General features: G+C 41.9%; 1 protein-coding gene across 1 annotated transcript in view; it reads left to right on the top strand.

The window, feature by feature from the left end:
- Positions 1 to 26,617, top strand: part of INPP5D (inositol polyphosphate-5-phosphatase D) — a 132,617-nt gene that overhangs the window by 100,803 nt on the left and 5,197 nt on the right. Inside the window, exons 18-25 of the mRNA XM_089665937.1 lie at positions 1,605 to 1,686; positions 1,976 to 2,065; positions 3,346 to 3,459; positions 5,756 to 5,835; positions 10,173 to 10,260; positions 17,460 to 17,612; positions 19,922 to 20,009; positions 25,738 to 25,968. Coding sequence (XP_089522063.1) covers positions 1,605 to 1,686; positions 1,976 to 2,065; positions 3,346 to 3,459; positions 5,756 to 5,835; positions 10,173 to 10,260; positions 17,460 to 17,612; positions 19,922 to 20,009; positions 25,738 to 25,968 — 926 coding nt within the window. The remainder of the gene's footprint in view (positions 1 to 1,604; positions 1,687 to 1,975; positions 2,066 to 3,345; positions 3,460 to 5,755; positions 5,836 to 10,172; positions 10,261 to 17,459; positions 17,613 to 19,921; positions 20,010 to 25,737; positions 25,969 to 26,617) is intronic.

Below are 26,617 nucleotides of genomic sequence, written 5' to 3'. Positions count from 1 at the left end.
GTTACCCTCCCCCCGCGCGCGTGCCGCCTTCCACGGCTTTCTCACATCCTACCGGGGCACCTGAGAATGCAGCCAGTGGTGGGCAGAGGAGGGGTTTAGAGTCTAAAAGATCCCAGATTTCTTCAGAAAAGAGTACCTGTTATAACAGAAAGTAGAAAATATTGGGAGTTTTTTCAAAATTTTAGTTTTTTTTGTTTATATCACAACAAATAAAAAAACCCAGTGGTGATGAAATACCACCAAAATAAATCTTTATGTGTGTGAAAAACAGGACATAAATTTTGTTTGGGTACAGCATCGCATGACCATGCAATTATCAGTTGAAATAGCGCAGTACCGAATAGCAAAAAATGGCCTGGTAAGGAAGGGGGGAAAACCTTTAGGGGCTGCAGTGGTAAAGGTTTCATTTCAGGATTAAGTTATTGCTCAGTTGAAATCAGCTAAATACTTTCCAGGTGGATCAAAACAAAAGGTACTCAACATCTTACATCTAAGCAGCCTCAGCCAGTACAAAGTGCTGTCCTGTCCTGTGCTGGCATGTGGCAGAGTTGGACCCTTGCTCTTTGTGTGAAAGCAATGATCTCTCTGCAGTCGCCTGACATATTCCCTGGATAGAGCTTTCCAATCAGTGAGGAGAACAAGCTTTGCTGATTGCAGAACTATAGTTCTGACTGAATAGGGAAGGTGTCGGGCATTCTGCAATAAGACCACTGCTTCCCCACAGAGATCAAGAATTCCAATCTGCAGCAGCTGCAATGTGAGAGGCTTTTCTACTTGACTGGGGTGGCTTTATAACAAAAAATAATGCACCCTAAAAATGGGTGGAACATGTTTCAGCTTCTGTAGCCTCTCCCTCCTCCCCAATCCCCCCTCCCTGTGACAGTGGGTGGGGGATCTTCTCCCCGCTCCCGCTGTCACAATTTGAGGCGCGGGACTTGGAAGCAAATGGAGATTACTTAAGTAGCGGTGTCTACTACAGTAATTTCCAACTTCTAGAGCAGGGGTCTCCAAATTTTCTAAACAAAGGGCCATTTTTCTGTCATTTAGACTTTAGGAGGGCTGGACTGTGGCCAGTGGGAGTAGAAAAGATCCCGATGTCAGTGAGAAAAAATAGTGCCTTATTGTTTGTGTCAGTCACAGGAATTGTGCCCCATCATTGGTGTTATTGGGAGGAGTTGTGCCCGATCACTGGTATCATTTGAAGGCATTGTGCTCCCTTCATTGATGTAAGGGGGGGGGAATTATGCCCGATTGCTGGGTATCAGTGGATGAAATAGTGCCTCAATGGCAAAATAAAGACAAGCAAAGGGCTGCATCTGGCCCCCGGGCCACGGTTTGGAGACCACTGTTCTAGAGGGATACCACATGCACCGTATATGTATAGTTGCAATGGTCCAAGCTGTACCAATGTAACTCAGTAAAAAAAACCATATGTACTGTAAGTCTTAGAGCAATTCTGTGAGATAGGGATAACCCAATTATTCAAGCATTACAGCCATAAAACACATTATGGGCCTTGCAGGCCTTTCCTTAGGTGCTAATTAGGTTCATGTATCACATTGCATGCTCTATTTAGTTCTAACAAAGCATATTTTTTTTTTCAGATTAAGTATAATTTACCTTCTTGGTGTGATAGGGTCTTGTGGAAGTCATATCCCAAGATGCATGTCTTATGTCAGTCCTATGGTAAGTTCATCAATTTGACGTGAATATTTTCAGAATACACAGATACAAAGAGCATACTGTATATATATTTACAGCTGCGTGTTTTTGCATGCAGCAGACATAGTACTCATTTCACTATGGGTTCCAAACAGGAACAGCCTAGATTTTGTCAAGTCCAAAGGATTCTATTAAAAGTTCTTGAACCTGTATATGTATTTGGATATCTAAGAGTATATGATAATGTAGTTTGCTTGTGTGCATTCTTTGTGGTAATTACGGATGTGCATTTGTTTGTTCTCCCCCTTATCAGGTTGCACAGAGGATATCACCACCAGTGATCACTCTCCTGTATTTGCCACATTCCAGGTTGGAGTAACTTCTCAGTTCGTCTCTAAAAACAGTAAGACATATTTGTCATTGTCACCACCGTTATAACCAGTCTGATGGGTTTTTTACTGCATTACTGTATACTAACGTAATATATCAGTAATGGATTTTTCATCTCTGAGTCAGTCTATATTAAGAAATTGAAGATATAGAAATGTTCCACTTTTTCAGTTGCTAACCGCCTTAAATTATTAATAAAGTGGTTGTAAACTCTTACTTATACCCAGTGAAGTGACTAGTCTCAGGTGATACACACAGATGAGCCACATCCTCCTATATATGTTGAACACATTTACCTACAGCCCTCCCTTCTTTACAACCATTCAAAGAACACAAATCAAAGGCTTTTCTCCGCAACAGCAGACATGGGGCAGGGATCTCATGTCACACACTGCACAGCATAGAGAGGAAAGCTGAGTGTGATCTAAGACCTGAGTGGAGGAAACTGACACACCCCCTCTAGACAGTCTCAGAGGGAAACATGCACAGCTGAGGATGTCAATCACCTTCTGTGTGCTGGAGGGGGGGGCAGAGCCAACTACAAAGAATCTGTGGTCTTGGTATGACCTGTCAGAATTGACTCATACAGATAGCAGAGGAATGACAATGCAGACAGAAGGGGTATGCTTTGTTCATTTTTTATTTCAGAGGTTTCAAGCCATTTTAAAAGACCATATGCTAACAGTGATGTTTGCTCGTTGTTTAATAAGTCCACATGCACACTGGATGTTTTTACAGCTACTCCTAGGGGTGTCAGGCCTTTTTTGTACTGTCTCTAAACTGCCTTGCATGTTATCCTATGTGTTCATGCACACATAGGATTTTGGCAGCGTTTTGTGGCAGGAGAGTTTAGTAGAAGGAAATAAAACACCCACTGCCAGGGCATCAGTAGCAGTAGCATCCTTTCTGAAAAAAATGCTTTATACACGCAAACTCATCTAAATCTGCATTAACACTAAGCACGTTTAGTGCTTGAGTATTAATTTATTTCAATAAATTATTTATTCTGGCCATTGAAATTAATTAACACCCAAATGCTTGATGCCGGTAAACGCAAGTAAACGCTTTTACAAGTGTCAAGCATATTTTTTGCCAAAACACTGCTAGCTTCTAGGGGAGTTAAAATTGTTGTCAGTGTGCATGAGGTCTAAGTAGAGACACTATTAGGCTGCCTGCAAAAATAGCTGATGACCTCCTTCTTTGCTTTTATGACAGTGTGCAAAGAGACGAGTAATATTAATATAATCTATGATCATTATCTGGTTTTAATTCCTTGTTTTTTTTATTCTGTAGATCCCAGTGATTCAGATGAGCAAGGACATATTGAACTACTAAACTGCAAAGCTACTCTGTACACCAAAAGCCACACCAAATTCTACATAGAGTTCCATTCTACTTGCCTAGAAAGTAAGTAGCTTAGTTATGTGACATACAGTATGTAATGCTAACCCAGGGGAGCTGCTGGATTCTATGGGTCCTCCTTTAGGTCTGATATTAATATTAAAAATTTTAAAAAAAGTGCGAGCCTTCCCCCAGAAATCCACACCAGACCCTTACCAAGCATGCAACCTTGCAGATCAGGAAAGGGTCTGGGAGTGTACTGCTGACCCCTTCCTGAACCATACCAGGTCATATGCACTCAACAGGGAGGGGTTTCCTCCTAGAAGAGCACCTTGTCTGCATGTTGATAAGGTCAAGGGCCTCGTACACCACTGAGCCATGGCTATGGGGGTCTGCAGGCAGGGGACTAGCAGACTGGAAGACATCCTATGAGAATGAGTAAGGTAGACAGTACTCCTACTCAATGAAAGTGTAGGGGTAGGGGTCCCCATGCCATTTGTTTGACAATCCCTTGTTTATTAGCCTAGAAAATGGCCCAAACTGATTTTTTAAACATTTGGCTCCCAATGAGTTCAGATTTGACATCCAAACTTTAAGTTATGTTCGCTGAACCCTGCTCAAACTGAACCTAGGTGTGTTTGATTCATCACTAGTGTTGACCCACCCTGTACCTATATCCAGGTAACACTGATATACCTGGAACTTTTAAATAAGGAAAATGCCCTGAAAAGGAATTTGGGTTAGACAAACAGTGCAAACAACCAGAACACAATATAGAGTACCGTTATAGTCAAGTACAGACAACAGTAAAATGGAAATCAGACTTCGCAGAAGACAATGATCTATCTGGCAATACTGAGCTCAAACTAGACCGCTGGCCAGGGTGAAACTTGCTACAGCCCTGGTAGCATTGGGGCCCTTGTTTACTTGCAGGGGAGAGCTCTTGTCCTAAAGGAGAGGTTTTTCATTGGCAAACAGTGACAATAGAAACAGTAGCAATGTATGGATATTTATACATAGCTACATTGGTCCAGCTTTAACCAACTTAACTATGCATATACTATACCTGCAGGATACCTCTAGAAGCTGGAAATAACTGTAATAGACACAGCAACAGTGATCTCTATTAGCTTCTCATTCCTGTGCCAACCAGGTGCCCCACTGCATTCTAAACACAGGAGGTTGACTACTCAGCACAGGTGCATTCAGAGATAGCCTTGCATTTTCTCAGTGAATACAAATTGCTCTCTGAATGGATGAGGTGGACAGGTTGGGCGGTAATATCACACTCTCATCCAATCACAGGATGCTTTGCCTTCACTGAGAGAATGCTATGTAACTATATACAAATATCCATATCTAAAACTCTTAAAAATGTCAAAGTGGCCAACAGGTCTCTCACCACCTGAGAAGATTCTGTGGCATCCTCTGAAACAGTAGCGACTCATGAACAGTAAGTCTGGAACAGCAACTCTGGAACTGCAGTAGACAGTAACAGCAGATACAGTGTCTTGGGTTCTCAACAGCAGTATCACCAGGCCCACAGACACTCTCAGTAGAAGCAGATGGTCTCTGGCAGTCACAGATCCTAGCCCCTCTGTGCTCTGAGCTGTCAGCCACGAACACGCTGCTCTTTCTTACCACCCTCCTTGCAGGTTTCAGTAGAACTCCTGAGCCCTGTATCCAGGACCTACTCTCTCCCAGCACAACCTTTTGCTCGCCTGTCCATCTAGGCTCTAAGTATCTCTGTTAGGTCTAGTACGCGGACTACCCTATTAGGCCACAGTGGCCCATCCCATGCCAGGAGTGGGCACAGTTCCAGCTGCAGCATCAACCCATCAGAGCCCTCAACAGTCCTCCATCTCAGACAGGAAGGAAAGATCAGTAGTAGGGCTGTCTCAGTGAATTGTTCTGCTGGTTAGCTATTTAGTACAGAAGTACTGCATGCATAAGCCAGTTTAATGATGCTTTTCTAGAGGTTGGGTCCTTGACATCTTGGGCTCACAGGAATTTGAAAAGATGATGCTCAGTGGCAGCAAAAGGACAAACTAGAGTGTCTTTTCAGGGTGGGGGGGCAGTGCTGGAAAGAAGGCAAGTTTTGCAGCAAAAGCTGATTTTTTCCAAGTACTGCTAAGCTAATTGTTTTTTTTTACGTAAAGTGGAATTGGGCTTTAAGTATTTCCGTGACACCACAGTATTTCCATTTTCCTATCTCACCATCTTGGGAGTTGAAAGTATATTTGTAAACTCCAATAGCCAACATGATTGTAAACAATAGTCAGCTCCCACAGAAAATCACCTGGTGCCTATACGTACCAGGCTTTCCTGTACTTTATCTGAATCATTAATCTTATCCAAACAGATATGGTAAAGAGCTCAGAGGCTGAAGATCAGGATGGATGCAATGGCACTTTAATGGTGACGTTTAGAGAGCTTCCAAAGGTGATATACCACTACTGAAAATTCATCTGTCACTCTCAAGTATCTGTCAGTGTACGTATTGTCATCTGCCCATGTCTGCTCCCTGTGAAATATAATGGTACATGTTCACTGAATGCAATCATTTGAAAGTATACCTTTCAGGTGAAAAATATGCTATCTGTCATTTCTGGCCTCCTTTTGAAAATGCAATTTGCCCGACTTTGTGATTTTAATGTGTCTGTGTGAAAAACCTGAAGCATGCAGCCTTATGAAAAACCGAATTTCTTATGTCTATATTTCTCCTGGTTCAGGGAAATACGTTGAAGCAAAAGCATTAGCACTGCTACCAGGTAACTAGCAATTTAGGGGAGGCCTGCAGTAACAGCCTAAAAGTTTAACTTATGGCAGGTTTCCTTTTATTATCCCTAAATATCTCAAGTAACACCAAAATACTATTATAGTATTACTTCAAGATTTCATAACAAAATCAGTTCAGAAGTTAACTCTCTTCAAGGGCAAGATTGTTGCATAGTGTATATGTTTGCAGGTTTGGAAATGTTCACTTATGCAATGTTATGCTTAATGCCAGCCATACATCGAAATTCGGCCAGTTTAGCAGCAACCAGACGAATTTCAATACATGTATGGGCAGACTATCGATTGAGTTGTGTACAACCAGCCTGTTCTAAAATTTTCTCTTGATCAGCGCCGTCAGCTATAACTGGTGCTACAAGTGCTGATCAGTGTATTCTGACAGCAAGGAAAACTCCCCACTGTCAGAATCCAATATCTCAGCGGGAAGGATTCCCTCATCCACATGAGTGTGTAGATGGAGGAATCAAATTGTTTTGTTTTGTTCAACTCACTGGTTGTATGAAAAAATTACTCATATATAGCCAGCCTAACTCACAATATCATATAAAAGACCAACCTCAGTTACTCTACCCTGACGTTTAATTAATTGACACCCTCTTCCCCACACCATGACATACATGCATGCCTAGAAGAGGACCCAGTAGGAAATTTTTTGTAAGAAAGGTTGGGCAGCTCCAAGCCCCAGGGGGCTGGAAAACTGTACCAAAGATACAATCTAATTAGTAGGAATGAGTTTATCTCTGTGACCATATTAGATCAATGATGGTGCGAGTATTCCCAGCCCTTTGTGTACATGAAGCTGTGGGGTGGGAAATGCCAAAGCCGCACCTGCGTCAGCACCAACATCTTCCCTGTGGGTTTGGCCAAACATAGGTTCCAACCGAACCCAAGCTCATACCTACTAATAAGTAAGCACCTCTTGGATCTGACTATGATCCCACCATTCTGTATGCCATGATTTGAAATTATTTTTTTTATATAAATCTGTCAAGTTTTTATTAGTCTATGACCTCATTGGTGAGCTTTTTTTTCCTCACTTCCTGCCCCTGTGACACCCATACTGTCCATGACAACTGCTGATCTCATTCCAGAATCCTGGGTTTGACTAAGCTGCACTCTCCCTTAATGTACACCTGTAGGGTGATTGATGTGGGTAGCTTCTGGGTGGAGACAAAACCTGTTTTATGCAGCCAAACCTACAGTCTCATGCTCGTGATGCTGTTTGTAACACATGCTTCATGCTCCCTGTTTCCCTGCCTTGTTCCTTTGCTCAGACCTGCAACTTAGCCCTGCCCTGCCAGCTTGTTTGAATTCCCTTGTTGAGGACCTTGGATTGAATTTAGACCACGCTCAGAACTCTGCCTATCTTTTGGCCACGGATTGTACTCTGCCTGCTCTGAACTCAAACTGTCACTGGACAGTTTTGCCTGTCTGCCAACCACAAGTTACCTGTTTGCTTTGCTTAGTTCACCTTCTCTGGCGTGTCAGCCAGGCACTAAAGCATTGTGTATAAGACCTGGCGGCAACTGAGTACCAGTGGGCCTGCTTGCCTTATGGGACAGGGGGCTGCTATAGGTGAAGAAAACAGCAGCCAGCTGTTGTGCCTGACCACATACGCTAGCGGTAGGCGTCATATTATCACAAGCCTTTAAAAAAGAAAAATTTTCTGTGAAGATGTACTCTATTTTAAATACTCAGTCTAGTGCTCTGCCCAATCTACCCCTAGGAAAGTTGTTTGTTCCTTGTTTGTTAGAGAAATACCCAGGCTCTATGGAGTGCCCCAGAACATTGTCTCCGACAGGGGTACACAATTTGTTTCCAGGTTCTGGAAGGCCTTCTGTGACCTCTTGGGAACCAGCCTCTCCTTTTCATCTGCCTATCATCCTCAAACAGAAGGGCAAACAGTGAGGATGAACCAATGCCTGGAGACCTATCTGTGCTGTTTTGTCTCTGATAAGCAAGTGGAATCATCCTCAGCAATTATGCCTACAACTGGCTTCATTCATCTACTGGAATTTCTCCCTTCCCAAATCCTGTTCATTCTCAGACATTTCTTCTGACATTCCGGATGCCAACAGCACAGTCCACATGTTTTCTCAGATTTCGAGTAAAGCCCAGGCTAACTTGTCCTGAAGCTCTGCTGCTCAAAAACACTCTGCAGATCACCTCCACTCTCAGGCTCCTTAGATTAAGGTCTCGGATCAGTTCTGGCCATCCACAAGAAATCTGTCACTCAGAGTTCCCTCACAGAAACTAGCCCCTGGGTTTATCGAGCCTTACAAAGTTGTTTACCAGGTTAAACAAGTATCCTTTAGACTACAACTTACTGCCTCAATGAGAATCCCTAATGTATTTCAAGTTTCTCTCCTAAAACCTTTTCAGAAGGAGACCATTGTTTCATCTCAGCCTCTGCTCATGGTTAATGGACAGGAAGGATACGAAGTGGGATGTATTCTGCACTCCAGGAAAGTAAGGAATTCTATCCAGTATCTGGTTGCCTGGAAGGACTTTGGCCCTGAGCAAATGGGTCCCAGCTGCATCTGTTCACTTTAACAGACTTGTGCAGAATTTGCATTACTAGAATCCTGATAAACCTGCTCTAAGGGGTCCAGTGGCCCCTCCTTGGGGGTAATGTCAGGAACTTGTAACACTCCTGTTCCATGACAGCTGCTGGGGTCTCATTCCAGCATCCTGGTTTTGGCTGAGCTGCACTCTCAATGTCTGTCTCTCCACCTGCAGGGTGATTGATGTAGGCAGCCTCTGGGTTGAAACCAAACCAGTTTTAAGCCAGCCAAGCCCACAGTTTCATGCTTGTGATAGTGTTTGCAACATGTGCTTCAAGCTTCCTGTTTTCCTGCTGTGTTCCCATGCCCAGACCTGTACCTTAGCCATACCCTGCCATCTTGTTTGGATTCCCTTGTTGTCAACCTCAGATGTAGATTTAGATGATGCTCAGGACTCTGCCTGCCTTTTGACCATGTATTGTTCTCTGGCTACTCTCTATACTCTGCCTACTCTGAACCCAGACTGTTACTGGACTGTTTTGCCTGTCTGCCAACCACAAGTACCTGTTGGCTATGCTTAGTTCACACCAGCCAAGCCCTATAGCATTGTGTATAAGACCTGGGGGCAACTAAGTACCGGTAGGCCTGATTGCCTTATGGGAAAGAGGGCTGCTATAGTTGAAGAACAGAGGAAGCAGCTTTAGTGCCTGACTACAAAGCTAGGGGTAGGTGTAACACATACATGAAATACATGTATCTTGACAGGAGTAAAAACCTGACAGGAATTTAAACTCTTTAACTATATTATTTCCCATTGTATCAAAAATGAAATAAATTGTTTTTGGCTTTAACTGCAGTGTAGTCTACAGTGGAGATCAAGGACTTGGCTTTACTATATGATGGGGGTACCACTAGACCACTAGACAAGTGGAACAGAATTACAAATACTTTATTAGAGTGGACAAACAAGAGCCTGCTTACTATTACATGTGAAAACAAATTTTGCCTTCTTACTGAGCTTCTGAAGCTTCCAAGCAAAAAAAATCCCCTTGGGTTCAACCATCATAAATTTGTAGGTTGTTCTTGTACTCTACAGGAGTCTATCAAAGTATCACATCCAAGTGCATACAGGCATAATAACTAGTCCATCCAAGTACTTCCATAGGGGATCTGATCTGCTACATGGTACAGGAGGTGAAATGCCATACTTCAGTGGTGATGCCTATAAGCATGTGCTTTTTGTGAATTCGGTCCTCCTGCTTTGTAACTGTGTTGTTTATGTTCTCTCCTTTCTTATTAGAGTGCTTAGACTGTGGCTGTGGGCTTCTTCTGGAGTGTTCTAAGTCTGTGTTAAAATATTGTCTTTTCTTGTTTATCTTTAATCTTTTGTTCCCATTGTACCACCATAAATCTACCTACATATCTTCCTGTGTTTCCTACTTTTTATCTCTATGCATTACCACAGTTCTGTACTTACAGCTTACACCAATCATCTCCGATCTCGAATATCTCCTGGATCAGCATTTACTGATATGTATCAAGTCATCTGACACTGATGAGTCATATGGTTAGTACCAAAAAAATACAGTATGTCAGTGAGAAAGTGAATGCATTATGGGATAAAGAGGGAAAAAATACAGTGTTCACATTTGTATCTCTCCCATTGTAAAATGTTGTCAGTGTCAGTTAAAGTACAACTAAAAGCAAAACATTTTTTTTCATTTTGGACAGAGTGGGTGAGGGGTGATCACAACCCCTGTCAGGTTTTTATTGCTGTCTGTGCCCCTGTTAGAGAAAGTCGCCCTGTCTATTTGTCCTGTTTACTATTGTCATTGAAAAGTGAAAGTAATATAAAAATGCATTCTGGATTGTCCCCAGAACAGTAAGAGATGGGAAATATTCCAATGGGGACACTAAATCTGGTGATCCTGATGACATCCAGGGATTTCATCACTTTGGAGAGATTTCCTCCCACTTCCCATTTTGGTTAATTGACAGAAAGTGAAGAGAAATCTCCCAGTGGGAACCCAGATGGCAAAAACAAACTGGCAGGGGCTGTAGCCCTCCCTTGCTGTATCCAAAATGTATATACAGTTGTGCTCAAAAGTTTACATACCCTGGAAGAAATTGTGAAATTTTGGCATTGATATTGAAAATATGACTGATCATGCCAAAACATGCTCTTTTATTGAAGGATGATGATCATATGAAGCCATTTATTATCAAATAGTTGTCTGGCTCATTTTTAAATCATAATGATAACAGAAATCACCCAAATGGCCATGATCAAAAGTTTACATACCCTGGAATGTTTGTCCTTGGTACAGACACACAAGGTGACACACACGGGTTAAAATGCCAATTAGAGGTTAATGTCCCACATCTGTGGCTTTTTAAATTGCAATCAGTGTCAGTGTATAAATAGTCAATGAGTTTGTTAGCTCTTACGTGGAAACACGGACTAGGCTAGATACTGAGACATGGGGATCAGAAAAGAACTGTCAAAGGTCCTGCGTAACAAGGTAATGGAACTTTATAAAGATGGAAAAGGACATATAAAGATGCCCAAAGCCTTGAATATGCCAATCAGTACTGTTAAATCACCTATTAAGAAATGGAAAGTTTGGGGATCTCTTGATACCAAGCCAAGGCCAGGTAGACCAAGAAAGATTGTAGCCATAACTGACAGAAGAATTGTCCGGGAGTCAAAGAAAAACCCACAGGCAACATCAAAAGAAAAACAGGCTGCTCTGGAAAAAGATGGTGTGGTTGTTTTTAAGGAGTACAATACAGTGATACTTGAACAAAAATGAGCTGTTTGGTGGAAGTGCCAGAAAGAAGCCTTTACTGCACCAATGCCACAAAAAAGCCCAGTTACAATATGCCTGACAACACCTTGACGTGCCTAACCAGGCCTTTTTGTTTCATTGATGCAGTAAAGGCTTTAGTGAATTGACCCCTTAAAGTATTGAAGAAAGAGGATAAGAATGATAGCAAGACAGTAGGAATTTTCAGAAGGAAGTTAACAACGGGTTGACTCCATTTTTCCCTTCTAACAGACTTTCTTTAGAGCATGCGACACATTATTGGTGTGTTTGGGGCTCTACATGTCTGTAAAGGTCCCTTATTTATCCAGGTCATGGTATATCTAGTAGTATTTAGTCACATTCAGCTTATTCTATAATGTTGAAGACATTTTGTAGCTTGTCCAAACCATTTCTTCTTTTCTAATGAGTGCAAGGAATATACTCCAGCATTTATCTCTACATCTTAATCCAAACACTATGGAATTTGATATAGATATTGATTATCCAAGAACAATGTGGAAGGTGTGAAAGTTGTGGAACCCCCCATCTAGTTATATAATCCCATCATTGGTGTCAGGAGGTCTGCATAGATGTTAATTCCTCGACTAACAGGACTAAGGCTAGGTTCACACCTATGCTGCATTGCATTTTTCATTGCATTTTGCGGTTTTGCCACGTTTTTGATGTGTTTTGCATTTATTTTTTTTAATTTTTCTTGTTGCTAGGCAGATTTTAAATGAAAAACGCATCAAAAATGTGTCAAAAACACAATACATGCTTTTCTGCAGTGTTCTCATTGAAGTCTATAGAACCAAAAATGCTACGTTTTGCGTTCAAAAAAGTCCCCGACCCTTTCCAAAAAACGCACTGGGTGAAAATATGGAGATGTGAACCTGTCCCATAGGAAATCATGTTAAATGGACTGTACTGCATTTCTGCAAAACGCAAAACACTGCGGTAAACGCTTAGGTGTGAACCTAGGGTAAAGGTGTAAATAAAATTTCTACTTGAAATGTAAATTTGTGCAGTAAAAATTCATGTTTTTTTACTACAGAAAATGGTTCAGTGTAAATAGACCCTTAAATACACTTGAAATTACAGTTTTCTTGTAGATCAGTTGTCATGTCTGTGGCTCAGGAAGACATCTGCTATCTGACCGAAGTTGGCGTTGGGGGGGGGGGGGTTACTGTTTGCTGCTCACTGCTGCTATACTCCAAATAAACAGTCCCATCATTACGTGCCTGTGCTGCAAAGAAAAAAAGAAAAATTTGATAATCCTTTAGAACAGGGTTCTCCAAACTTTATATATAAATGGCCAGTTTATTTCAGACTTTAGGGGTGCCGGATTGTGGACATTGGGAGTAGAAAATGTCCCAGTATCAGTGTCCCATTTCTGGTGCTATTGAGAGGAATTGTGCCCCATTATTCGTGTCATTGGGAGGATTTGTGCCCCAACTGTTGGTGTCATTGGGAGGAACTGTGCCCCTTCGTTGTTTCATTGGGGAATTATGCCCCATTATTGGTGTAATTGGGAGGAATTGTCCCCCATCATTGGTGTTATTGGGCCCAATTGTTGGTGTCATTTGGCAGAACTGTGCCTCATCGTTGGTGTCATTGGGAGGAATTGTGCCCTTTCATTGGTGTCATTTGGGGGGAATTATGCCCCATTGTTGGTGTCAGTGGATGAAATAGTGCTCCAAGGGCCAGACAAAAGCAAGAAAAGGGCCACATATGGCCCCCGGGCCACAGTTTGGAGACCACTGCTTTAGAACAATCACAGCACAAACATGAAAGACATGTCAGGTAGAAGACCTTTTTTGGGGGATCAGCAATGATGATCAGCAGAACTGAGAATTACTCTGATTGTTGGAGGAGACAAATGCACCGAGACAAATCCTATCTGAACATGTAAACAGCATCTTCAACTAAAAACCCAGCTATGTAATCTTACATTGCTATTCACTAATAATAAACACATTCAAGCCATTTATTACTTTTATATAGTCTTAATAAATACTGTACAAATTTCACTGATTATTAAATATCAAATTCAGTGACACACAATGCAACATGGTGCCTTTAGTACCCAGTCTTGTGTCTGTTGGTGGAAACTGAGAACATATGCACGTACGCATTTGTCCTTTGCTAAGCCATATGCATTGGCATACAATCACAATGTAGGACATGCTATGACTTCTGTCTCATTTATTTAAAAATAACCCAAGATGTTTAGATCATCTCAGTATATTAATAGCATTTCTCCTTTTGCTGTCAAAGTTATCTGTGGCACACACACATGGTCTGTGGAACAATCTTCTCTCTTTTTTACAATGCTTTACTCATTAACATCTAATATCCTGCAAGCATATAGACAAATGCTGTAGGATTTCTGTGCTATGAGCTTGTGGGACAAAATTTGCAGGAGCATTTCTTTATAGTTTACACTTGCGGCTGAAATGTCTGCCTCTATTAAAGGCTATCCATGGTTACAGGCAACTCAGAGGTGATATCTTGCCTCCTTTTTTAACCATTGATAGCACGCGGCACAGCTCCACAACTAAGTGCATTGCACACGGTTGTAGGGTGGTTGTGGAACAGCCACATTCACCTGAATGGGTCACATTTGATGGAGGTACTGAGATACCATGACCTGTGGTATAAATTTTGCAATGCCACAACTCAACCACAGCAGTGTGTACTAACATGGCCAGTAGTCATGTTATATTGTGGCTTGGTGGTCAGGAGGTGGATGGTAAAACTATGGCTCAAACACTTTTATCCACGCCCCATTTCTCCCTTCCCCCCCCCCCTACCCGTGACCTTAGTAAATGAGGCCGAAAAGACTAACAAAAGGGCATGTAAAAACAAATAGGAAAATGCATCACCAAATTTATCATTGAAGAAAACATTTATTTTATTTATTCTTCTATTGTACCCATGTATTTATAAATGGTATTATCTACAAACATTTATGGCAATGCTGTTAGGGGAAGGCAGGACAGCATTCCAATGGAGTCTAATTGCCCTCCTGATATGTTTCCCAGCAATAACAAGCGAAAACAACTAGACCATCAAAGCAATCAGAAACCTCCCAAAGAAGATAATGGAATATGCATAGTCTGACTTGGCAAGTTCATTCTAGCAATATCTACAAAATGTAAAATATAATGATGAGTTGAAAAGAATATCATACACAGCCTATTTACACTTTGATAAATATGCCTGTTTTTTATAGTGCACTTGGACTGAAAAATGTATTTTTCTACGAAGAAATTAAATAAATATTGAAATACAGTGTGAATACTGCTGTTCCTCTGTCGCCCAGTCTGATATACAAGTATGCTGGTCATACACTGTGAAATTCGCTATGTGGGTGGCTCTGTTGGCCCCATCCTGTCTGACATCCTTCAGTTGAAAAATCAAAGGAGCGGGCAAAAAAATGTTGGCCAAACAGCAGTTGCATTCAATCAGAATTTGGTGACCTGGCTGCTCTCAGAATACAATAGTCTGACAATGTAGATGATTCAATCTGTTCGTTTTTCTTTGTTCAGCTTTCAGGCTTAATGAAAACACTAATAAGCAATCATTTTATTTTCCTTCAACCAGTGGGTTGAACAAAAGGGTGACAAAAATGGCAAGCTGCTCACTATATTGAGTAATATCTCTTGTATTCAAGCAGCCTCTTTTCCGCAATATCACTGAGCCAGTTGGATGCCTTATTGAGTGGTACAAGCTTGATTCGGAGTCACTGGTCCCCAGGTTGAAGTAATTGTATACCTTCTGCTTCTATAACAGCTCATGTCGTTTTGCTTCCCAAACCAGGCAAAGACCGCCCCTAGCTCCTCGTATAGGTCCATTGCCTTATTAAACACTGATCTTAAAATCCTGACAAAAGTCTAAGATTGACCACTGTTATCTCCGCCCGGAATAATATTGATCAGACAGGCTTTATGCCTCATAAGTCCACTGATATCAATCTCCGGAGGCTGTTTGAGCATCTTCAAATCCCCCATAATGACCCGGGTTCAAGAGTTGAGGTGTCTGGATTTAGTGCTGGAGCGTATGGGATTTGGCCCAAATTTTCATTGTTGGGTTTCCATGTTATATAGTCACCCCAAACTAGCTATTTTGGTCTTTCTCCCTCCCCTATTTTCACCATATGTAGTGCCCACTTTTTAATTTCTCTCATGATAGAACCTTTGGCGGTGGCCTTAGATCCTCTCCAGAAATGGACGCCATGGACATCCAGGAATGTCTTACACTTTATGCGGATGATCTTCTCCACTTTTTGAAGGATGTAGGCTCCTCCTTACAGGCAGTTTTTCGTATTTTTGATAAGTTTGCTCTGTAATCCATGTTGCGGGTAAACTGGAACAAGTCAGCTATTCTTCTTTTAGACCCATGTGCTCGGACTGCGGCAGACGGGCAACTCCAACTCCAATGGGGTACAAGTTACAGCTTGAGTCTCGGATTACGTTACCATTATTCTTCTAGCACTATTCAGTTTTCTCAAACGCAAGATGGTAGCATGGCAGAATTTACCCCTCTCTCTGATAGGAAGAATTAATCTAATAAAAATGAAAGTACTTTAATTTTTTTATGTATTTGGTACGGTTCCCACAAGCCTTTAAAAAAAAAATCTATGACCTTTTTCACTCTTTTATTTGGAGGCCCTCATCAGGATTAGAATAAAGTAATTGCAGGAACCTTGGGGTAGGGGTGTTTAGCTCTCCCAAACCTTTATAAATGTCATCTAGCATGGCAGATGGTCTTTCCCAGACATTGGCTGTTGGGTGATGACAGGGATTCAACCACAGTTTTGGAGGTTGCCATCCTGGAGTCGTATAAGAATCTTAAATCTTTGTTGTATTGAGAGCCTAAAGCTGAGTTTCCTATTACTGACTCTATGAAAGCAATATTCAAGGCCTGGGACCACATTCTTTGCCCTCATGACTCCCAGCAGGATGACATTTCTCTCCTCTCTGCTTTGGCTAAACCCTTGTCTACCCCAATTAGCCACTTTACTGGGCCCAGCATTATGGGCGTCTAAAGGAATTAAAACCCTGAGAGACATTACCTGCAGTGGGCAATTGCTCACTTTTATATAAGCCAAATTTAAACAAAATAAAACAAATAAATGCTGCTGCTCATCAGTGCAAACCTACACCGAAAAATATATCTAAACAACACACAGCGCAAAAAAAATTATATAATGTGTTTCACCCCCAAAAAATGTGGTCATGACATATATGAATAAGATATAAATAATATTAATAAAATTAATATTAATAGAACAAAAGTCCCACTCCAAAATAGGGAAAAAAATATGTGAAAAAATCCTTAAAAAAACTCAGAAAGTCCTCTTTCCAAAGAATTGCTCACTTTTGATGAGCTGAAACTGCAGTTTGCCCTTCCCAATGTTTATTTTATTTGCTACCTTGAGCAGCGGCATGCCTTTACCACTCATTTGGTGTTCCTGGAACGGATACCTGCTCCTTCCTGATTAAAAATCTGTTATATGACGACTCCCTAAAGAAGATGTTATGTGCAATTTATAGAGAACTCTTTCTTACCTCTCCTCCCTTGGTTCTTAAGTGCTGAAGACTGCGGTGACGGGGATAGGTGGTGCATCAGAGGACCGGAAATTTCAACTAAAGCACCAGCAATCAGCACAAGGGACACATTGCATTGATTATAAGTTATATCCTTCGTAAGATTTGTAATTTTTGACTAAAATTAGGCTTTGCGGCATTTCCAAACAAAAATCAGACAAAACTCCTAACACATAGTGGTATTGGACTGTACAGTGATTAAAAGGTGCAAGACCTCAACTGGGTTTTATGAGGCTAAACACATGTTATTTGTATTTCTCATGATTTAAAAAAATTGTCAGGCCTGATGCCATGCGTAAAATTATGTTAACATAACATTCTATTGTTCTTGGCTTGTGGGAATACAGGTGAGGGCTGCATCGCTCTACGCATGGAGGATCCTCTACAACAACCACTCTCTTTCTCTACTCCACTAACCCACCATGGAGAGGGGACCGGCTGCTTCCAGGGTGAGATCTACCTGCACGCTTCTTGTGGAAAACAGAGAGAAAAGTTATATGGTAAGCCCCCTTGCTAGTCACTACTAAGTCATTCATCTGTATAATCATAATTTTGTTTCAGGAGAATGCCTACTAGGCAGCCAGATTAGTACTCTCAGAAGTTATACCATAGGATACCATTAGAAAAGTAAGAAAAACTGTTTTTGTAGATTTTCATTGATTTTGTCTTCAGCTGTTCAACATTCCACAGCCTCAAAAAAATTATAGCAAAAAAAGTTATATTTTGCCAACTGTATGCTGTTAATACGTGTAATAATAAAATTCTATAAAGGAATTTTTTATCTCACATCTTTTTTTTTTTTTTGCCAGCAAAAGTGGCAATGACAATTATTGGGACAAATTATTACACTGCTGGGATTGCTTGAGAATTTAGTGATATGTTTTTTGTTATTTTTAAGAAATCGTAATCCTTTCATGACCAGAGGTAACTGAAACCTGGATACCCAGACCCGGTTATTTTTAAGGCACAATATGGTTTTTTTTTGGCTCACTTCTAAACTGCTCAGGTTTTTTTACTATAAACTAATTTGTTAAAAAATATATAAAACAATGTTATTTGATTATTTAAAATCAATTTTTAAGCCACTATAGTGCCTTCTTCGAACACTATTTTTTTCTCTGTGCGCAGGAAGTGGTTCCTTGTGATGTGCACAGCAAAGAGTTTCTGATCCCCATGACAGCCAGTTATGGTGATCATGGAGGTTTGCTTGTAAGCAAATCTCCTAGCTAGATCTCTCAGTGCAGAACTGTTTCTGGTCTATGGTTTGCCAGAAACAGGTCTTTACCTTTGCATATAGCATAATAATACCAGATAACGCTGCATTTTTTATATATATATTCTTTGGGACTTTTTATATGTTTTTCCTTGAATGCTCAGCTGCTAATTATTGAGAGCGCTCACTGCATTTGTATATCTACTCCCAGGTCTTTACCTTTATTAAACAATGGTACAAAGTAAGCTGTAGGCCACTACTGGGGAAATGAGCCACTTAAATAAATAAGATATGGTATAACTATATCTGTTTTCTCTTTCTTTATGAAAATATGGTTCAATGAGTGATAAGTAGAAGAGCTTATGGTTTTTAAAGCAGCCTTTTTCAACCAGGGTGCCAGGGTACCTCTAACATTGGTTGTCCTACGTGTGTCTGGGCAAAGTAATGCACTGGGACCCCTACCAGGAAGATGGCGACCTGTAGTGCAGGTAGCAGGGCAGGTTAGGAGACAGGAAGAAGCTTTCCCATGCACAGATCTGCCCATTCCTGCACCTGGGGCCCCTGCTCAGTGCCCTGGAGGGCTCATGCATTAAGACAGCCCTGGCGAAGGGGTAGTGGAAAACCAAAGTTATTAACTTGAGTAGTAGGTCTTTGTTTGGTCTCTATCACTTTAAAACAAAATAATGCAAAATGCATATACCTACCTCTCTGGTGTCAGATGTGATGATTCTTCCAGAAGCGATATCTTTAGGGCCTGAGTCATTGGGCTTTTGTTTGCACCACAACTTCCTCTCTCCCTACACAAGTGAATGAGAATGCAAGAGCAGCTTAAAGCATGTTGATGCAGCTTAGAATGCTATCGGCATGTCAATGAACTTTGAAAGCCCTTAGAAGCATCTCAAACAGATCTCAAAGGCAAGTGGAATTGACCAGAAAACAGCTGCATTTGCCCATCTACAGGCCCTTTAAGTGATCTTAAACCCTTTTTTAGGCATTTTCAGTGCCGATTAAATTCCTTTAGTAAATATGCAACTTCTTTATCTTTTAATCCTTGCCTAAGGTGCAGTTTAAGCTGGTGCCATCATTGCTGCCAAGGTCTCCTCTTTTAGGGTGGCTCTTTTCTCTGGCAGCATCGTATGGAGCTACTCTTGCATGCAGGGACTAGAGTTGTGTCTTCCTACACTGTGTGCATCAATAAAAAAACACAAAGCCTGATAGCTTAGGATGTCAAGGTACTGCCCTGCTCACCCCTCCTTCTCCCCCTCCTATTTCCAACCTAACCGACTAGTTGGAGGTTGCACTGTTGACTTTTTCATATGAAGAGCAGAAGTTCAGGGAAGCAGCGCTGAGAGAACAGGAGCCAGCAGTATTGAAAGTTGAAAACTGGAGGTGCTAGGGTAAGAATTGTAACAGAGTATACTGGGGTACGTTTATGTTATTGTGCTCAATATCTTCAGCTACAAAATACTGAAGGTCTACTGTTATTTTAATCCCTCTCTGCTCACTGCACATGTATTTATTTGTTAACAACCCATACATGCTATCATCGCCTGATTGTAACAGAATGAAAAATGAGAATGTTATTTCTTCACACAGACTTTGTTAAGATTGAAAAAGATGAAGCAGTGGTGCAAAAACAGAAAATAAAACTCCAGTGTAGCCAGCAGTGGGAGCAGTCATGCAGGTAAGTGCTCGTTATTCTGCAGGTCTTTTCTACAGTTTATCTTAAGTCTCTGTCTTTAGGTTAAAATTTACAGGGTTAGTTCACCTGTGCCAAAAACACTGTCTATGCAGTATAAGGGACGTCTGTAGATAAACAAGCTGTGCAGCTTTGTCTGAAACTGAATCATGCCGCTATTGATGTAGGCCAATTACGTACCTCATGAAGCCTGACTGAAAAAACTTACAGGACGGATGTTGCTATGGAGATGCCATACTATGACTGTTCACCTTTACATCACATGCTCTTTTTCTCTTTTTCTACTTGCCACCAGTTGCCCCACCCAATTCCTAGCCTGCCTTGCCCCAAATTCCGCCCCTAAACATGCCCTCATAAATTATCTCATGAAATGGCACTGTTAAATGTTTTATGCAGAATGAAGGAAGGGAAGGGAAAGGAAGGAAGGAAATGGAAGGAAGGGAGGTGTGGGAGAATGAAAGGGAGGGAGGGGTGGAAAAAAGGGAGAAAGGGGTGGAAGGAAGGCAGAGAGGGAGGGCGGGGTGGAAGGAAGGGAAGGGTGGAAGGAAGGAATGGAGGGGTGGAAGAAAGGAAGGATGGGAAGGGTGGAAGGGAAAGAAGAAAGGGAGGAAAGGAAGGAAGGGAGGGGTGGATGGAAGGAAGGGACAAAGGAAGGGAAGGGTGGCTGGAAGGAACAAAGGGAGAGGTGAAAGGAATGAAGGGGTGGAAGGAATGAAGGGGTGGGTGGAAGGAAGGAAGGAATAGTGAGTGGAAGGAAGAGAGGGGTGGAAGGAAGGAAGGGAGGGTTGGGTGGAAGGAAGGAAGGAGTGGGTGGGTGGGTGGAAGGAAGGGTGGGTGGAAGAAAGGAAGGAAAGAAGGAAGGGTGGGTGGAAGGAAGGAAGGGAAAGGTGGAAGGAAGGAAGGGGTTGGTGGAAGGAAGAAAGGGGTGAGTGGAAGAAAGGGAGTGTGGGTGGAAGGAAGGAAAGAGGGGTGGGTGGAAGGAAGGGAGGGTACGTGGAAGGAAAGAAGGGGTGGGTGGAAGGATGGAAGGGGTGGGTGGAAGGAAGGAAGGGGTTGGTGGAAGGAAGAAAGGAAGGAAGAGGTGGGCGGATGGAAGGGAGGAAGGGGTTGATGGGAGGAAGGAAGGAAGAGGTGGGTGGAAGGAAGGGACGGGTAGAAGGAAGGAAGGGACGGGTGGGTGGAAGGGTGGTTGGAAGGAAAGGAGGGTGGATGGAAGGAAGGTAGGGGTGGAAGCAAGGAAAGAAGGAAGGGAGGGTGGGTGTAAGTAAGAAAGGGTGAGTGGAAGGAAGGAAGGGTGGGTGGAAAGAAGGAAGGGGTGGAAGGAAGGAAACAGGGGTGGGTGGAAGGAAGGAAGGAAGGGAGGGTGGGTGGAAGGAAAGAAGGGGTGGGTGGAAGGATGAGTGAGAGTGGGAGAGTGGGTGGAAGGATGGGAGGGAGGGGTGGAAGGAAGGGGTGGGTGTAAGGAAGGAAGGGACGGTGGGTGGAAGGAAGGGAGGGAGGGGTGGAAGGAAGGAAGGGAGTGGTGGAAGGAAGGAAGGAAGGAAGGAAGGAAGGAAGGAAGGAAGGAAGGAAGGAAGGGGTGGGTGGAAGAAATGGAGGGGTGGGTGGATGGAAGGGAGGGGTGAAAGCAAGAAAAAGAAGGAAGGAAGGGTGGGTGGAAGTAAGGAAGGATGGGTGGAAGGAAGGTAGAGGTGGAAGGGAGGAAGGGGTTGGTGGAAGGAAGGAAGGAATGAAGGGATGGGTGGAAGAAAGGGAGGGTTGAAGGCAGGAAGGAGTGGAAGGAAGGAAAGAGGGGTGGGTGGAAGGAAGGAAATGAGGGTGGGTGGAAGGAAGGAAGGGGTGGGTGGAAGGATGGAAGGGACGGTGGGTGGAAGGGAGGGAGGGAGGAGTGGAAGGAAGGAAGGGAGGAAGGAAGGAAGGAAGGGGTGGGTGGAAGGAAGGGAGGGGTGGAAGGAAGAAAGAAAGTAATGGAGGGGTGGGTGGAAGGAAGGAAGGGGTGGGTGGGTGGAAGGAAATGAGGGTGGGTGGGGTGAGTGGAAGGAAGGGAGGGTTGGAAGGAAGGAAGGAAGGGGTGGGTGGAAGGAAGGGAGGGAGGAGCATAAGGAAGGGTGGGTGGAAGGAACAAAGGGAGGGTGGAAGGAAGGGAGGAAGGGTGGAAGAAAGGTAGGTTGGTCGGACTCACATGCTCATTCAGAAGCATCATAGTTGTCATCTGCTCTGTGTTCAATTTCCCACCCACACATCCTCTGAAGCTGCATGGACTGGAGTGTGGAGGGCACAGGGGGAGGCAAAACAGATCCAGCCTCTCCTTCTCCTCCCTTCTTCTTCAATGAAGCAGCTGGAAGGCGCAGGAGGGAGAGGAGGAGAATCAGCTTCCAGCTGCTTCATTGAAAGACATACAAGAGGCTGCTGCTTGTCACCGTTGCACCGCTGTGTGCTCCTCAGTGCTCAACCCCTCCCCCTATCCACTGCACTAATAGGAGACTGGGCACTGAGGAACACACAGAGGGGCAGGAAAGAAACGGAATGATCAGATATGATCTGTGCAGTGGTGACAAGCAGCAATCTCCTGTATGTCTTTCAATGAAGCAGCTGGAAACCCTACCTAGACCTCAGCTTTAAAATTATTATATACTGTATACATTACTGCATCTAAAGGAAACCTGTGCTGAAAAAAAATAAAGAGCCTAGCCTAGACTTTCTTCTGAGAATGTTAGTTCCTTGTCTGTGTCTGGTTTAGTAACTTTAAGAACAAGAATACAAGCTGTAAAGTTGGAACTCCTGACCTGTGTAGTTTCTCAAGGTCAGTGCCTCATTTCATTTGACATTTGATAAATGGTTAGCACTTCTGCCTAGCAGCACTAGGGTTGTTTTTTTGAATCCCAACCATGGCACCACCTGCCTGGAGTCTGCATGTTCTCCCTGTGCCTGTGTGGGTTTCCTCCCACACTCCAAAGACATGCTGGTATGTTCATTGGCTCGTGTCTAAATTGACATAGTATATGAATGTGAGTTAGGGACCTTATATTGTATGCTTCTTGAGGGTTAGGAACTGATGTGAATGTACTATATGTAAAGTACTGCATACATTGACAGTGCTATATAAGTACCTGTAATCAATAAATAAAGCCCTGCAGCTAGCAAAGAGGTAGTCAATAGTGGCCTCCTCATATATCATAGTATATTAGAAAGAAACAAGCCAACACATTTTGTGGGTTCTAAGGAACCATCTTCATCAGGGCTTAATATGTTTTGTTAATTGGAGTGGAATGATGCTGCATGAGAAAAGGTTCACAAATAGAGTAAGAGTAAGCAGGCTTCAGCAGCTGATTCATTCAGTGATCTGACCAAAAGCCATGTGAATCCTCCCCGCTATGTTATTGCTTTATGACAGTGGGGACTCCGCTGTCAGAATACACTGATCACTATCTGCAGCCTGCTGATTGAGAAACATTTTCCAACATTCCTGTTCGACAGACGTCAATGCTTAGATCTACTTCTGTCAAGTGGGAACAGACCTAGATGGATTGATATTCGTCCAGTCCCTGCCATATTTCAAGCAATCTACAGTAAGCATTAGACACTTGTCACTGGAACAAGTATCCCTGTTGGAAGACTCCTCTCTATTCCTGTACTACTGACAAAATCACATTTTGTATTTTCTCTCATTTTCAGTTAAAGAAATTTTCATCAGGAAAATAAGAGAGGGTGAATCTTCTATCTAGGACAAAGACAGCAATAAACACCTGGTAGAGGTTCTAGCCCATTCCTACTCAATCCAAAGCAAGAAAAAATGTACCCTTTAATAAAATCAACTCTTGGGCCTTACAAACATGTCTGGGGCTTTCTTCACGTAACTCCAGTAATTGGGATCATGTCATCACTTTAGCAGTCAGGGCATTTAAAGATTAACTAACAGGGGCTATCTGATTGTTGTGTATTACCTTTTGTCTGACTTATAATAACTCCCCCACCCACCAGTTGCTTACTTACCTCTGTAGGGCAGGAACAGACTTTTCCTTAATGTGTACAACCTCCATGTGAAATCCCTTTATCTGCTGACCATGCTTGCACAGATTACTGTCTCATGGAAAATATTTAAGGGGATGTATACTGGCTTTAAATATATTTGCTTTATTATAGTAAACTTTAAAGAAAGATTTTTAGTTCGGAAATATTATTTTTGCACATGAATATTTTTGTGTTTTCATGACCAGCTGTTGTCTGGAGTCCTTTTCCAGTGTTTACCACACAAGCCTCCTTTCCTGAAACAATTCTGTTTACACACAAGTATATGGGTTAGAGCAATGACTCCTACTAAAAGATATATGTTTACCCTTTTTTTTTTTTATAAAAGCCTCCTGAGGCCTGGGAGTTGCTGCCCTGTAAGCTGCCTAAACTTCTGCTGATGACACTCACTGTCTTTCAGCTCCAAAGTGACCATAACAATATAAAAAACAGAGCCCTGTCGTTGTTTAGGGTGCTCTTTACTACAGGAATTTGTTATGTGATACTATTATGCAATGGACAGGTGCAGAACGAAAAAATTCATTTCATTTCAGGTCAATTCATTAAGTTACTAATTTCATTTTGTTGTATTTGTAAGGAAATTTGTTTCATTTAGTTTAGTTTTGTTTCTTTTTATTTGATTCTATTTCTCTTCTATCCTTTTTATTTTCTATTCTATTCTTTAATATTCTATTCTGTTTTATGGTATTCTTTTCGAAATTTGAATTTTGGATGACAGCTATATTTTAACACTAATACACTCAGTCTTTGAAGGAAATCAGCAATATGTTTACATTCAAAATTTATTATCGAATTCAATTTAATTTTCAAATTCAGATCATTTGTTATTTTGGATGAAATTTTGTTATTTTGGATTAATATAAATTTGATACTATTGTAATTTGGAAATTGGGATACATCCAAATCTCCAAATAATGAAAATCCATATAAATTTCAATTCAGAAAAAAAAAAACTGCACATATCTATTATGCACTTTTAGGAGGCCATGTTTCATCAGTATGAGGCAGCAACTGCCTTCAGGTGACACATTAGAGGAAAAAAAAAACAGCTTTCAACACAGTATATTTTCTGACAATAACCTGACCACACACTAGCTAAAATCCAGCCATTTCCTAAAAAAACTGCTGAAATTTGCTATGTGGGTGGCTCAGTCAGTACCCTCCTGTCCAACATTTTAAAATTGAAGGAGGTGGGTGGAAAGTTCAGGTATTCTGACAGTCACCATCAAAATACAATAGCCCAGCAGGGGGATTTGGCAATCCAAGCTGTATAGTATGGATGGTATAGAAAAACATTTGTCAGCGTATGGCCAGCCTTAGACTATTAAGCTGGCCATAGGTGGGTAGCATTTTGAATGAAAATTCTTAGAAAAAGAATGTTCTAAAAAAGTTCATTTGTTTTTCTAATCATTAGTGGGATCAAGTCGACATTTGTGTCTGATCACAGAGATCAGAAAATTCAACGGAGTAGGATGGAAAATGTCTTCTCATTCCAAAATCAAATGATAAAATCAAACACAATCTTTCAGATGTTCTGATAATTTTCATACTAATTTTGATGACTTTCTGTCCATCTATGGCCAGCTTAAGTCTTGAGTCTCCCAGGCCACAATTAGATATGTGTATCTCAAGCTTTCTGACCATTCATGGTTTTGTCATGCTTCCTGTTTTCATTTGTTTCCAGTATGGATCAAAATGTGCCAAATCAAGTATTATCAAACCAGGTGAAGCAGAGTCCTCCTGGAACTCCAGCAGGATTCAAAGTGACTGAACAGCGAGCCAAACCAGGCTCTCCAGTGTTGGGACGTGGAGACACACCTGTCACACCTTCTGCTCGGAATCCTACATCAACTCAAAAGTTTGCACCTTGTCTCAGTGCTCGAGGGCCTCCCAGTACTCGCCAGCAGGAGTCATTGTAAGTACATCTATTATTTATTTCCTACTTAAGGAATTGTATTTCATCATAAAATCTGTATGATTTATTTTTCCTTAAGGAAAGGCCTTTCTTGGTAGTCAGTCAGTCATATGATATTTGAAATTCATCAAGACCTGATTCAACTTATCAGTACTGTGAGGATACCCCTGAAACAATTATTTACAGTGAATCCTATTTGTTACAAAAAAGCATTGTGCAATGCTCTTCCCCAATGTACATTAATACTCACAGCACAAAATTGCCCTAGTTAATCTGCATGCTGTAACTCACCAAAGTGGCCTGGTCTGTGTATTAATTCTTTACTGCGTAGGAGGAGATCACTTCCCGATCCCTCTTTGTTTAGCCTCAAAAGTCATGTTAAGACACACAAAGCACTGAGATGCAATCAGAGTTGGGAGTATTAAGGGTATTCTGATACTCTAAATATCAGGAAACCTGCAGGAATCATCTCTCTCAGCAATGCTAAGAGAAGTCACAAGTTGTATTGGCAAGAGCATTTGCACTACATAACAAACAGAATACATGTAGTGCTTTACAAATTCATTTACATTACTGTTGAGTTCTTAAATGTCTGAGTCGATCCACTCTGGGCTTGTGTTCAGGTGCATTTTTCTTGCATTTGAGATGC

Source organism: Staurois parvus, unplaced genomic scaffold (assembly GCF_062004578.1).
Source record: "Staurois parvus isolate SC_StPar_1 unplaced genomic scaffold, SC_StPar_1.0 ptg000049l, whole genome shotgun sequence".
In the NCBI taxonomy this organism is placed as follows: Eukaryota; Metazoa; Chordata; class Amphibia; order Anura; family Ranidae; genus Staurois; species Staurois parvus.
Note: the sequence above shows the minus strand (reverse complement) of the source record. Positions and strands in the feature narration are given on the sequence as shown.